Source organism: Microtus ochrogaster, chromosome 1, assembly GCF_000317375.1.
Source record: "Microtus ochrogaster isolate Prairie Vole_2 chromosome 1, MicOch1.0, whole genome shotgun sequence".
NCBI classification, from domain to species: Eukaryota; Metazoa; Chordata; class Mammalia; order Rodentia; family Cricetidae; genus Microtus; species Microtus ochrogaster.
In genome coordinates this window covers 103,217,322-103,230,818 of record NC_022009.1, presented here as the reverse complement: position 1 = coordinate 103,230,818, position 13,497 = coordinate 103,217,322, and the positions used below count along the sequence as shown (strand labels likewise).

The following is a 13,497-nucleotide window of genomic DNA, read 5'->3' as shown; positions in this document are numbered from 1 at the left end:
GACCTCTTTACAGATGGTTGTGAGCCACCATGTGGTTGCTGGGAATTGAACTCAGGACCTTTGGAAGAGCAGGAAATGCTCTTAACCACTGAGCCATCTCTCCAGCCCCGAGTTCATGAACTTTTGATATTTTTCCCCAGAACAACTGACAGTTTAAGTTGCTTCTTAAAAAGACAGCATGTTTTCATATGGACACACACAGAGTAGGGAGTGTGGCGTGAGTGTACAGCACATAAGCTGCCCCTGGAGCTCACACCCTGTAGAGCCTTCCACCAGATCTAAGAGCTTCTAACGCTCCAGAGCAAAGACGGCCACAAAGTCAATGCAATTCTGATTGCATCCAATAGGCAAATAGATGTTAACCACAACACTAGTATAAAAAAGGTTAACCACAACACTAGTATAAAAAAGGCTTTGAAAAATGACAAATACCTGTTCACTGGAGAAGTACCCATGAACATATTCAATTGCTTTTAACTTATATTCTGTCAAAACAGCCTAGAAAGGGGGAAAAAAGAATTAATATACATCAGCACATTGTAATAAGCAGCTATCCAAATTACATAACCCCCCACGCAACCTGACTGGAACTAGTCTCATTCAGTTCTGCTGGGAGCAGCGGCAACTAAGGCGATAAGAAATGCTACCTTTTAGACCTGCTGGGTTTCCAGAAACACACAAAAGAAGTAACATTGTAATACAGTCAACATGAGTAGAAACAATGTATCAAATTCCTGAATGTCTAATTAGTTTCAAAACGTCTCTAATTGATACAAATTGCCATTCCTTTTCCTTTTTCCTCTTTCTTCCAAGAGAGGTCTCACTACATCGACCAAGGCACCTTACAGCTCGCTTCCTCATTCACGAAGGGGAATCCCAATCACAAACCTCAACGAGCTGTAGTGAAGTCCTAATACTCAGAGATCTGACATACACAGGAGTTTCATTAATGGCTTCTTTCCTCTCTGGAGCCTCAGACCTGGCACACTATTTACGGCTAACGGAGGTCACAGAGTCTCCTCTCAGAGATGGTAGACCAAGCAAACCACCCGCGCTTGCAAGCCACTCATCACAAAATACCAACAAGCCATTTTATCCTCACCGCAAAACAGCTACAACATTTGTATTTTCAACTATCTATCTATCTATCTATCTATCTATCTATCTATCTATCTATCTATCATTCAGGGTGCTCTACAGTTTAATCTCTACAGTGCATTCTGGGCAATGCACTCTGAGGCGTGTGATCATCACCATTAAAGAGACAGTCAAAAGCAAGGTTCAGGATCAAATCCTGGCTTGAGTTGATGTCATCAATCACGTCTCAAATCCTCCCCCAATGATGGGGAGGCCCAGCTGTGGGGCCACACACAGGGCATGGAGCTCAGGGTTACAAGGCCTTCATGCCAGACTCCTGGGTGAGCACTAGCTCCTGAAGGAGACTGAACTTGGGAGTCCACAGGTCCACCACCAAACTCCACAGATGCGGAAGCTGAAGTCAAACAGGAAGGGCTCCAATTCATAGCTCTTTCTAATCACATTTTGGAAAAAGAAATGCCTCTCCAGCACATTTTGATTTGAGACCAGAAATGCGGAGTTAAAGGCTGCGTCAGACGAGCAGACTTTCCTCTCCGGAACCTTCCCGAGTTCCTCAGTGATCTTTATTACCAGACATTTTCCCAAGGCTGACAATGGAGAGGATACACACACGAACTGTCTGCATTCCTCCAAAGCAAAAGTCTACATTCTCACCTACTTTAACTTGAAATTTATCATCTCACAAAAGTAATTAAAAATCAGTTCAGGAGCCAAGCGTGGCAATTCTAAGCACACGGTAAGATGACATTTTGTTTCAAATTTTAATTAGAGAAGGGGAATCTACAAGAGTAGAAGTCTAGTGAAAAGAAAAAAAAAACAGCACCATCAAATATGAAAGATCAACCCTGTTAATTTGAAAAGAAGCAAAGGAGAACTACAGGTCTGGCAGCAACCTTCACAGCGAACCTTATAAGTTGACGTAAATAAGGACAGCAGTGTATGGAAACGACCCTTCCAGTGCCAGTCAGGGGGACCGGTTTGAGATGCCAACTGAGGCAGGAAAGCCCAGTGCCAGCTCTACGGTGGTGGTTCAGTCACAGCACTACCCTTTCCGTCTAAGGGGTAACCCTTTATTTTTGCACAGGAGATACTTTTAGACTCAACATTACATTCCACATTTGCTGTGTGGTTCATGTTAGGAGAATGGAAATATAAAACAACCTCAAAAAGCAGAAGGGGAAAAAAAAGCCAAGGCAGGGAATAGATTCTGCTTAGCTTGAGATTTTGAAAAGCAACTTTCTAGGTATTACTTATTGCTTCCGGTGTCGAGTCTTCCTGTTACTGGGACATGGAAACACTGAACCAAATGTTACTTAACCAAAAGGTCTGACTTGGTAAGGATTTACAGTTGGCTCCAGAACTGTGGGTAGCCCAAACGTAATTCCCGTACCAACCACACACAGTGATTTCTCAAGTTGAGCATTCAGGTGGCTTATCTTCTCTTCGAACCGTGCAACCTACCAAGATCACACAGGAAAGTCAAGTACCTTTGGCGATGCGATGACTCTTACATTGCACTATCTACACGTACCACCTCAGAGAAAGTAACCCACAATTATCTCACAAGATTTTTAGGGTTCAAAGTAGTTACCTTTCGAATTTCATCCAGCACAGTTTCAAAGGACTTTTTGTCCATCTTGAGTACTATTCCGACGTGGCCTTCTCACAGTTCTGCTTGCAATTACGAAACGCTCATCCCAGGTCCGCCCCGCGGATAATACACCGGGAGGAAAAAGGAGGCGAGGAGGTAGAGGAGTATTGCAAACTGCACCGAAACAAAGCAAAAACCCCCAAACGGAAACTGAGAAAAAGTTTTTATTTAAAACCAGACTTCAGTAGGTTCTTCTCACAAAGCTTGAGCAGCTCAGAGCAGAACGGGCTGGGGCGTCTGCAGAGACCGGAGCTCCAGAGGGCGCCGAGGGCCGGGCGCTCCGAGGGAAGGCCGCCGCGCCACGCGCCGCTCACCGCCGCGGAGGTGCTCGGTCCCGCCACTCCGCCCGACCCCGGGGTCCCGCAGCTCCGGCAGCCGGCGGCCCTGCAGGTTCTTTGTTACTCGTTTTCGTAGCTTCCGGGAGCGGGCAGGCGGTCGGGGAGCCCTAGGAGACGGGCGATCGGGGGGGACACATCCCAGGGCAGGGAGACCCTCGAACACCGCAGCGCGCACACGGCCAGACGCCCCGCAGGAGCACCCCTAATCGCCCCCACCAACTCCAGGGGACCTTCGAAAGGAGACGTCGCGCCGATAAGACGCAATCGTGCACCGCCAGCACAAATCGCAATAACCCAAAAGACAGTAATTGGGGGTGAATGGATAGGGGGGTCCTAGTGTGGGAATATAGGTATCCATGGCAGACGCCTGAATGCTTCTGAAACGGATGTGCCTGAAGTCCTTTCCAGAGGTTCGTAAACATTGTTTTTGCGTCATAGTCTCCTTAGTGTTGAGTTTTGTGGCGTTACGTTTTGATTCTTGAATGTGAATTTAGAAGAGTGGACTGGAAACGGGTCAGGAAGATTTGCGGCCGCCACCATGCTGGCGTCTGGAAGAAGCCCGGGGACAGGAGCGCCGCCGAGCGGGGAAACGTGGTCGCTGGGTCACACGGTGGACACCTGACTCGGGGGCGGGGACGGGGGCGGGGCCGGAGAAAAGAGGAGCCAGAAACCCGGAATTTAGAAGTTTCTCTGCTCTAGTTTTCCGGTGCTTTATGCAGACGACCGCTCCAGACCCGGCTTCAGTCACTGCCGACCTTCGCCTCCAGGACCCGCAGGATGGCGAGAGCCTGGGTCTGTGTGGGAGGCGCCGTTTTCTTTCTCTCCTGTCTGGTTTTGCACTGGCGCTTCAGTGACCCTCTGGTGAATAGCGGGGATGAGGCTGTCGGTTGTGGGGGACGCCTAGGGGTGCAGCCCCAGAGGCGCCAAACCTGCTCCTGGGGCTCAGCTGCTGGCCATTCGCCTTCTCTTTTAGTGTTAAAAAGTATGCGTGTCGGTACTGGGGAGGTGGCACGGAGGTTGAGAGCTCTTGCACAGGACTAGGGATCGATTCCCACCACCAACATGACTGCTTATTCCCCCACTTTCACTCCAGTTCCAGGGGACCTGATGCCCTTTCTGGCCTTTGTGAGCGCGTGGTGCATATAAACTATCTCGGGCTCACACAATACGTCTAAATAGAAATAAACATATCCTTTTAAAAATACATGTACATTCTGGATTTTTTCCCCCAGCTCTTACTACACTCTAGAGTAATTTGCAGACCTTTTATTGTGGTTGTTATGATATTTAGACATCAAAACCTGTTTATCTGGAATTATTCTGGCTGTCAAGGCAAGCTGTAAAGATAAGAGAAACACACACCTATACTGTTTTGGTTTTTAACCTGGAAGGCAAACTGAATCTGAGGTTTATTTTATTTTATTTGAGGTTTCAAGGACAATTGCTTTTTACGTACCCTGGAGAAAGGAGGATTCTCTTTTCCGGCTGGATTTGGGTTGGCCCAAGTATTCGGAGTACTTCACTGGTTCGACCTTTTCTGTTGCGGTTGACTCCCTCAACGGGTTAGTGTATGTAGCTCAAGTAAGTGGAATGAATATTTATTCTATGCGAGCCCGTGAGATCAGAGGACACCTTTTGGGTTGGTTCTCGCATCCTACGAAGGGGTTCAGAGATGGAACGCGGGTTGTCAGGCTTGCTCGGAGAACATTCCTATCTTCTTAGCCATCTCCCCAGCTAGATTCAGTTTGATCACAACAGAAAAAAAAGAACATTCAACCTGAACATAAAAAAAAAAGGAACTGTAAGGGAAGAAATGATTAACCACTCCTGATGGCCAATTGCATTTATTTTTATATTTATTATATTTATATTATGCTAGTTGTGCAACAATCTTGAGTTGGCTTCAAGCACACACTTTTGATTTGTATGTGATGCATGTTATTGTTAAGTTTTGAAGTTAGCTTTTTACACATTGCTAGGTTTCTCAGTTATCTTTTAATTTTGATTTCTCTCTGACAAACGTAAAGATTAGCATTCCTCTTAAGTGATTCTAAGCAGTTATTTTTGTATGCCTTCAGAGAGGGGATAACATCCCCAAGGTATTAGTGTTCACAGAGGATGGATATTTCCTTCGATCCTGGAATTATACAGTTGACACACCCCATGGTATATTTGTCTCCGGCACACCATATGAACAGTCCGTCTGGATCACAGACGTAGGAAGTGGTATGTGTAGCCTTGTCTATTAAGTTGCTTTTCTAGGTGGAATTCAGATCTTTGCCTGTGTTCTTGCTTGTACATTTTAAGGCTAGCATTGCTGAATCTAATCAGACTTTCTTTAATATTTCACAAAATCATTTGTTATACCATATTCCTGTTGAATCAAGGGATTCAATGATGCTGTAATCATGATCTTTTAAGCTTGTCAAGGGACTGTGTGTGGGGGTAGGGTGGGGGGAGGTGTAGGCCATAGTGTCGTTCCTCAGGGCCATCAACCTTGTCTTTTGAAACAAGATTGCTCACTGGCCTGGAACTCACAAGCAGTCTGGGGTACCCTGGCCAGTGAGCCCCGGCAGCTTCCTTTCTCCCCTGTCTCAATGCTGATCACACACATACCAGTGGGGTTTTAGTTTTTTCTTTTTCTTTTTTTTTTCCATATGTGGGTTCTAGGTATGGAACCAGGTCCTTGTGCTTGAGTGACAGGCATTTTCCTGGTAAACTGAACGATCTCTCCCTACCCCTGCCCCCCTCCCAGTTCAGGATCTTTCCTTCTTCAACCCTTCAGTTGCTCTTCTCAGACTAACCCTAACCTCCTCTGTAAAGCCAAATCAGATGTCAGGATTTTAAAGGAAATCCGTGGCCGCTTAACTCCCATTTACACCAGTTGTCTTTTGAGAGGATGAAGGGACAAGGACCCGCAATTTGCTGCCCAGAGAGAAAAGATTCGCAGAAACTGGTGTTAACAGTTCTGAAATTCCGTTGTCTTAAGCATGTCTGAAACCTTCCTAAGTCCCTTGTCTTTAGTAGGCAGTGCTGAAACACAGTAGACCCTAGCTTCACAGCTGCAGGGGACCTTCTCGGAGGCTGCGCTCCACCTATGCTGCTGGTGTGTCCTAGCAACACCAGAGCCAGTTCCTACTGCCTGGACAGCCAGCCGGAGTGGGGTCAGCAGGGAGGGTGTTGCTAGTGTCTTTTGGTCTGACTATGTCCCTGGCTTGAAGGGCATCCTGCTTCCCCAGCTTTTGATAATCCACATAACACTCTTTAGAACCAGTAAGGTCTGGGTTTCTGTGAGGACAGCTGTTGTCACTCTCGTTCACAGGGTGCAGATGCTCTCTGGGCTCCAGGTAGTGAGCAGGTCCGTTAGCGAGCGGCCCATTAGCCAGCGAGCGCTCTGTCCGTTTAGTCTTTGTTTTGGGAGGTAAACGTTGGTCCGGCCGCTCAAGACTGGCAGCCGCAGCCTGCCCTTTCAGAAAGCATCGCTTTTCCTCTCTCTTCCTCTCATCTCCTTTTTCCTCCTTTCGGATGCTTGTCAAAGCCGGGGCGTGCATCTCTGAACCCTCACATCCGGTTCAGCCATGTGACTGCATACAAGCTGCATGGCTCCCTCAGTTCCCCTTCTTCACCTTCCTCTCCTAGGCTGCTGCGAGATTTACATCTTGGCTTCCCTGGAGTTCTTCATTTAAGTCCTAGTAAAACTGGCCTTGAACTTAAAAGTGGACCTAGGAGCAGGGAGATGCGCCGTGTCTTAGAACTCTTGTTCTTCCGGGGGACCTGGGTGCAGTTCCCAGCACCCACGCAGCAGCTCACAGCCATCTGTAACTCCACCCTCATCTGTTCTCTCTAGGCACTGTACACATACATACATACATACAGGCAAACACTCACCTACAGAAAATAAAGTAAAATAAACTATTTATATAAAAAAACTCTTGGAAGTATATCCGAGTTTATACAGTACTGTAGTGAGATTTGACCGTTTTCTCTTTCCCCAGAAGTCACTTGAAAGACCCTTATTTTTAATGTATTCTGATCATGTCATCCTCTAACAAGAAGGAAAACTCCCCTGGCTCCCAGAAGTAAATGCGGCTCGGATGATCTCATTCTTTCCATTGTGTCCTGTTTTCCACCCTCACAGCCGAGAAACTCTTTTTATGCTCTTTCCATTTTCCAAATAAATTGATTTATTCAAATGAAGATTTGGCTGCAAGTCAACCACTTAAAAATTTTTTAAGTACCCTGCCTTTCCAAGTCTTCAGAAACCTTGAGCTGTGCTTTCTCTGGTATGTCATGCTCTCTGTGGGTAAAAACTTCAGCCCAAGCGTTCAGTGCAGTGGTCAGGTGGTTCTCTGGTAGACTGGTAGTGTGGGCTTGCTCACTTGCCATCTGGAAGCTCAGTGCGTCAGGTCAGTAGTCATGGGTGCCAGTCGGCTACTTCTGCCTCCTGTGCCTTCACCCTGGCCTCTGCCAAACTGCAGCATGCCTCCCTTACTTGCTCTTACTTACTTTATTCTTTAACTTGTGTGGCCATTTTAGCGCCAAGATGATTTTTCTCTCAAGAAGTGATCAATTTTTAATTTGTTTCTGCTAGGAGAAAATGTATGTTTTTTTAAAATCTGTGTTGTTATTTAGAGGATTTTTTTTGTTGACTTCTGAAAATTTTAAACCTGTACATGGATGACTGAAATAACAGCTTTGACTGTAAGTTGCTTGTTTTTTAGTTCCTTCTGGATTTATTTTGCAAGCAGTGTGTTTTAAGAGGGAAACATGCACAAATCGTTCTAAGCTTTCCATGTAACAAGCCAGCGTTTTTGCTGTAGTCCTTTGTGGTTGCAGTCTCCTGAATCTGGAGTGATTAGGTACTAACTCCTCGGCAGGTTTGCTCACACCTTAGGAAGGGCTGCTTGCTGTCACCTGTCGCGTTCACTTGTGCAAGTCCATTGGCTTCTGTAGCCATTCCAGCCTTGTGACAGATTTGCCTTTAGCTTATAAAAGAGGATGTGCATGCTGTGCAATGCTTCTAACATGTGTTTGTCCATCTCTACAGGAGCCTATGGTCACACGGTTAAAAAATATAATTCCCTGGGTGATCTTGTTCAAATCTTGGGTACGCCAGGCAAGAAAGGCACGGGCTTGAACCCGCTGCAGTTTGACAACCCTGCAGAGTTATATGTAGACGACACAGGAGAGATTTACATTGTGGATGGAGACGGGGGATTGAATAACAGACTAGTCAAACTGTCCCAAGGTAAATCTGTAACTTGCTGTGATCATAAGGATATTATTTTATAACAGAATCTGATTTGTTTGTTGCTTGGCATAATGTTGCCATATTGCACATGAAGCTCTGTAAAAGGCTCAGTACGAGGAAAACAGATGGGTGGGATTGCCAGCAGCAAATGATTCTCTCATGGGCCTGCATGTCCACCGGGGCCAGGAGACGGGACTGGAGGTGGTGTGAGAATTTAAAGGACTTCTGAGGATTTCTTGTCCTGCATACACTGGGGAAGCCAGGAAGCTGGATCCCTGCCAGGCTTCCTGCAGCTGTGGCAGGGTAACTTTGCCCTCTTCCCTGTGTGTCCGCTTTGTGTGCCCGACTCTCCTATCTCCCTCTTACAAGGATTCAGGGTGATCTCGAGATCGCTAGCTTCATCACAGCCTTAAAACCTTGCAGCCAAAGGCACATTCCCAGGTGCAGTGTGTCAGGAGTGGACTGATCTTTTCAGAGAAAGAGCTGAGTGCATAGCCTGCAACTCCTTCCAGAGACGAGAGGAAGACTATAGAAATCTAACAGAAGGCGTGATGGCACACATCTGTAATTCCTGCACTCCAGACACTGAGGCAGGAGGATTGCTAAGAGTCTGAGGCCAGCCTGAACTACATAGTACAAGGCCAACCAGGACTACATAATGTAATTGTCTCAGAACAAGAAAAAGAAATTTGAACAAAAGTGAACGTTTTGTACCTAGGGAACTAGTTTGAAGCAACCAATGCAGGAGTTCTGAGCAGTGCTTTAGAAGAAATCGTAACAGCTCAGGCAGAGATAATGGAGCAGGGATTGTTTGAAGGAGCTCATGAGCTAGACGGATCCAGACAGGACTAGGAAATAATACTCAAGTCCTCAGTGTGTAGTACTTCTTTTGTAGTTTGCAAGACAAAATTAACATGTAAATGCATAAGGCATTCTATGTGCTCACTGGTCGTATGTATTTACCATTTATAGATTTCATGATCCTCTGGCTGCGTGGAGAGAGCGGAGCAGGACCTGCGCAGTTCAACATACCTCACAGTGTCACACTTGACACAGTCGGTCGGGTAAACACAGTCTCCTTGCGTGTGGAACAGCATGCGTGTGGGTGGGCGGGCATGTCTTGGTATGTGTGTCTGGGTGGGTGGACTTGAGTATTAGGAGGTGTTTCTATTTCATTTCCATTGCTGTGACAAACAAACAAACTTGATGGAAAGCCAGGTAGGGAGAAAGCAGTCAAGGCAGGAACTTCAGAGTCTCGGCTGTCGAGTCAGCACAGAGAGGCACACACATAGACCCTTACATAGGCCTGTGCTGCCTTGCTCACACGCATACATTATATACAGCTCAGCACCCCCTGCCTAGGGAATGCTGCCACCCACATAAGCTGAGGGTTCCCATGTCTGTTAAAGCAGCCAGGACAGCCCCCTTCAGACGTTTCCACAGGCCAACCTGCGGTCGACTTTGCTTGTTGAGTGCTCTGTCCCCCGGCAGTCCTAGGTTATATCAAGTGATGGTTAAAGCTAGCCACAGTAGGCGTGTCTATGCAATTTCTCCAGAGCTGGCTGTGCACACTTGCTCCCAAAATGTGTGGGCTCTATTCTGAGCAAGTTCTCCAAATACTTAGAAATTAGTAAACTAGATAAGTCTATAGTCTTTCAGGGACAAAAGGGACAGGTAATGAATCCAAAACCGGAAAAGAACTTTGCCTTCTGCTAGGAAAACCATACTGTAAATGTTTGAACTGTCTCTAGTTCACAAGAGGGAGAAGGCTGCCCTGATGGTAGTGGGCAGATGAGCCAGAGGCTTATCCTGAAGGTTTGAGAGGAGCCCTCTCTGTAAACTCCTGCCCTTTCTCTCCCTTCGTGGGGCAGCCACGCCCCCACTGGGGAATGGAACTGTCTCCCTGCTTCCCCGCCTCAGCTACTGCCCCCCACCTCCAGCTTTGCCTCACCCTTTAGGCAGAAATGCTGCTTCTTGGCATCCTGGGGTTACCTTCCACCAAGCACGTCTCCATGAGCCGTGTTTCAATTGTCTACCTGTTTCCCGCGATAGCTGTTCTCTGCCGCACAGCCCCCGCTGTTGAGTAGCTGCTCCTCTATAGATTGCGGCTTCTGGTGGGCACAGCAAGTCCTAAGGGGTCATACCTGTGTTATTAAGTAAATATTTTAATGCGCAGTGCTGTGTCAGCCTGCCTTTATTCATGCAAGCCCTATTTATAATAATATATATTATTATTATTGTTATTATTATTAAATTCCACTTTGCCAAGCATGAGAGATCTGACAAAGTCAAATTCACCATGATGAGGAAGGTTGTTAGGGGCCAGTAAGAGCTTCTGGAGGGACAGCCTGAGATTGCTGGGGGGACAAACGACAGCCCTTTCTCTACATCCCTATGGATCAGTGCCCAGCTGTCAGCTTCTCCATGCCAGGAGAGCACCCTGCTAGGGCCCTACACCTCGCCCTGCACCTGCTGTTTATGATGTGGATATGACTCATTCCATCACTGCCATAGCCTCTCACTGTGGAGTGAATTAACTCACAGTTAAGGACTTCCTGTTTCAGACAGACTTTCTTTTGATCAAATGTGCTCTGAGAAAGAAAGAAAATAATCTGGAATGTCCTTCAGTCCTGAGACGTGACTGTTCCTTCCTTGGTCATCTGTCTGAGGCAGTAATGCCCGATCCCTGAGCAAACCCATCTCGGATCAGGAGGAAGCTAGAGCTGTCCACCCGCTTGGGCACCAGCCTCTCACTGTCCCATGACTGGGTCTGTTTGAGAAGCAGTCAGTGACTACCAAAATTAATACACACCAGTGAAGATAAAGTCAGGGTCTCCCTGGGCTACACAGACCCAGGAAATCCGAAGGATCTGCAAGGGGTGTGGTCTGTGCTGTGAGGTGAACTTAGAATTGTATAGCTCAGGGAGTTCCATAAATGCTGTTGAGAACAAACCTGAGCCTGTTTTATTACAAGAGTGTCTTAGTAACTCATTACAGTCTATAAAACTGATATCAAACCCATCGTGCTTCTGTGTTCCTTTCACACCCAGGCTTCCTTCTCTTCGGTGACTGTGCTTTGACCCATCCCGGGAGTCCCAGATGGAGGTTTAGAGACGGCACCGGGAGAGGAACAAGACTGCTTTTCTGTGTCTTGTGACCTGGCTTAGGAGCCGGCTCAGTTGTGCAGTGGTGGTGATGTGTGTTAGAGGGGTGGGGGAGTCTGCCCCGTCAGTGTTTTTGGTCTGCTGCACAGAGGCGGAGGACTAGGGATTTTAGGTACTTGCGTGTTTAGTGTGGATGATGGCCCTGTGGGCTGTGGGCGGAGAGAGACACACAGTAGACTGTAGCATTCACTTTTGTTGGTGCGTTTCAGACAAGGTGTTTAACCCTCCTGAGAATGGAGGCTAGTGACGCCATCTTTAGGGTCCTGTCAACACTAACGGAGGCAATGGTGTGGAGCTAATGAAATAGTCATGTTTCTTCTCGTGTCGTGTGACTCTCGACACGTGATTTTGGTTTCACAGGTGTGGGTTGCAGACCGAGGAAATAAAAGACTCCAAGTATTTGATAAAGACACCGGAGAGTGGTTAGGAGCGTGGGACAGCTGTTTCATGGAGGAGGGGCCTTCGGCTGTTAGGTAATCATTGCTGTTTGTTTGAAATGCTCGTTCTGGCTGGTTGTATGACTCCTTCTTCTAAGGGGCAACTGAAAGTTTCAGGTGTTTATTGTGAATTTTAAGCAGGAGAAATGGAAGGAAATAAGTTTCCAAAGAATAGTCCGAGGCTTTCTTGGCCTCTGGGAGATTTCCACTCACAGAAGGAGGCCCAAAGCTTGGGTCCACACTGTTGACCTCCTTAACTTCTCGTCCTCCATTCGCTATGCTGTGCTTGTTTTAATGCAGGCGTGCTTTTCTGCTATCCCAGACTTCCATGCAGGTTTGAATTCGTAGAATCCTTCAGGCAGTGATGGCCTCTGCTGCTGCTGTCAGCGTGCCCACCTGCAGAGGATGCAAGCATTGAAAGAATTATCATAGTAATTGAATTCTTCTTCCTCCTAGGTTCACCCCGGACGGGAAGTACTTGATTGTGGCCCAGCTGAACCTCAGTAGGCTGTCAGTTCTGACGGCCCCCCCATCTGGAGGCATTGGTGATTGTTCTGTGATCAGCAGCATCCAACTGGCAGATCAGGTTCTGCCCCATCTTGTGGAAGTCGACAAAAAGACCGGAGCTGTCTATGTAGCAGAAATTGGTGCAAAACAAGTGCAGAAATACGTCCCATGGCACAGCCCTACTCCCGCCATTGGGGCTTAGGGCTTCCGTCCTGGGGGAGCTGCAGGGAGCAGCACAGAGCCCCAGAGTCATTGTGTTTAGTCACTGAGGCACAGGGCCGTTTGGTACCTCTTCCACCAGAGAAGTGTGTCTTCTTGAGGTTCCTGGGACTTAGTTTTACAACTAAGAGTTTTTTGTTTCTTTTTTTCTTTTCCTCTTTGAGGGTCATGGATGTTGAACTCTGGGCCTCGTGCATGCTGGGCTGCCACCCTAGCCTGAGCTGCATCTTTGCGTAAACAGCTTTTAAAGAAAGAAATGCAATCCCGAAATGGGGTTGTGAAGGGGAACTGTGATTGCAGCCGAGTTATTTGCTCAGGCTGATTGACTCTCTGGGCTTTTAGGATAGCCTTTTGATTTCATGTGAAGAACTGGACACTACTGGTTTGTTTAACGTCTGTAAAATGGTCTGTGAGAGATGTGGATGGGCAGGCTGTGGAGCAGTCTGGTGTGTGCAGAGTGCTGCACCAGGCCAGAGCATGCTGGAGTGAGGAGCAGCATGGTCTGCCTGTAGTCCAGCAGGGACAGAGTGGGCATGGTGACGCAGGAGCAAGAGGACCATGACAGACAGGACGAGCCGTGCAGGGTGGATGTGTGGGAACTGTAGGCAGCGACAGCTTGGCCTCAGAGATGAGTGAGAGTCAACAGTACCATCCAGGTAGAGAAGACCTAAGCCTTACAGACTTCCGTGAATTCTGAGGAAAACACAAAGCAAAGGTTTTGGTCTTTTTTTTTTTTTTTTTCTTTTAAAATGCTTAATGGCACCCTTTACAAATAAGACGACAACAGCCAGCACCTAGCACTTTACTGAAATGGAGATTTAGCAATGGTATC

The 13,497-nt window shown here is 47.2% G+C and overlaps 2 protein-coding genes across 2 annotated transcripts in view; one reads left to right on the top strand and one right to left on the bottom strand.

Moving 5' to 3' along the window:
• Nucleotides 1-3,346, bottom strand: part of Proser1 (proline and serine rich 1) — an 18,382-nt gene extending 15,036 nt beyond the window's left edge. The window contains exons 1-2 of the mRNA XM_005343966.3: nucleotides 2,690-3,346; nucleotides 433-498 (exon numbers count right to left, since the gene is read on the bottom strand). Coding sequence (XP_005344023.1) covers nucleotides 433-498; nucleotides 2,690-2,734 — 111 coding nt within the window. The 5' untranslated portion in view covers nucleotides 2,735-3,346. The remainder of the gene's footprint in view (nucleotides 1-432; nucleotides 499-2,689) is intronic.
• A 404-nt stretch (nucleotides 3,347-3,750) lies between these two features.
• Nhlrc3 (NHL repeat containing 3) lies at nucleotides 3,751-13,074 on the top strand. Its single transcript, XM_005343964.2, has 7 exons — nucleotides 3,751-3,948; nucleotides 4,516-4,668; nucleotides 5,166-5,313; nucleotides 8,135-8,335; nucleotides 9,311-9,402; nucleotides 11,863-11,975; nucleotides 12,396-13,074. The coding sequence occupies exons 1-7, from the start codon at nucleotides 3,865-3,867 to the stop codon at nucleotides 12,646-12,648; spliced, it is 1,044 nt and encodes a 347-aa protein (XP_005344021.1). The 5' UTR covers nucleotides 3,751-3,864; the 3' UTR covers nucleotides 12,649-13,074.
• Nucleotides 13,075-13,497: the final 423 nt, after the last annotated feature.

Coding starts and splice junctions, on each gene's coding strand:
- Nhlrc3 (XM_005343964.2), top strand. CDS start 3,865: ATGGCGAGAGCCTGGGTCTGTGTGGGAGGCGCCGTTTTCTTTCTCTCC. Junction 3,949..4,515: donor GGCGCTTCAGTGACCCTCTG/GTGAATAGCGGG, acceptor ATTTTATTTGAG/GTTTCAAGGACAATTGCTTT. Junction 4,669..5,165: donor GGTTAGTGTATGTAGCTCAA/GTAAGTGGAATG, acceptor GTATGCCTTCAG/AGAGGGGATAACATCCCCAA.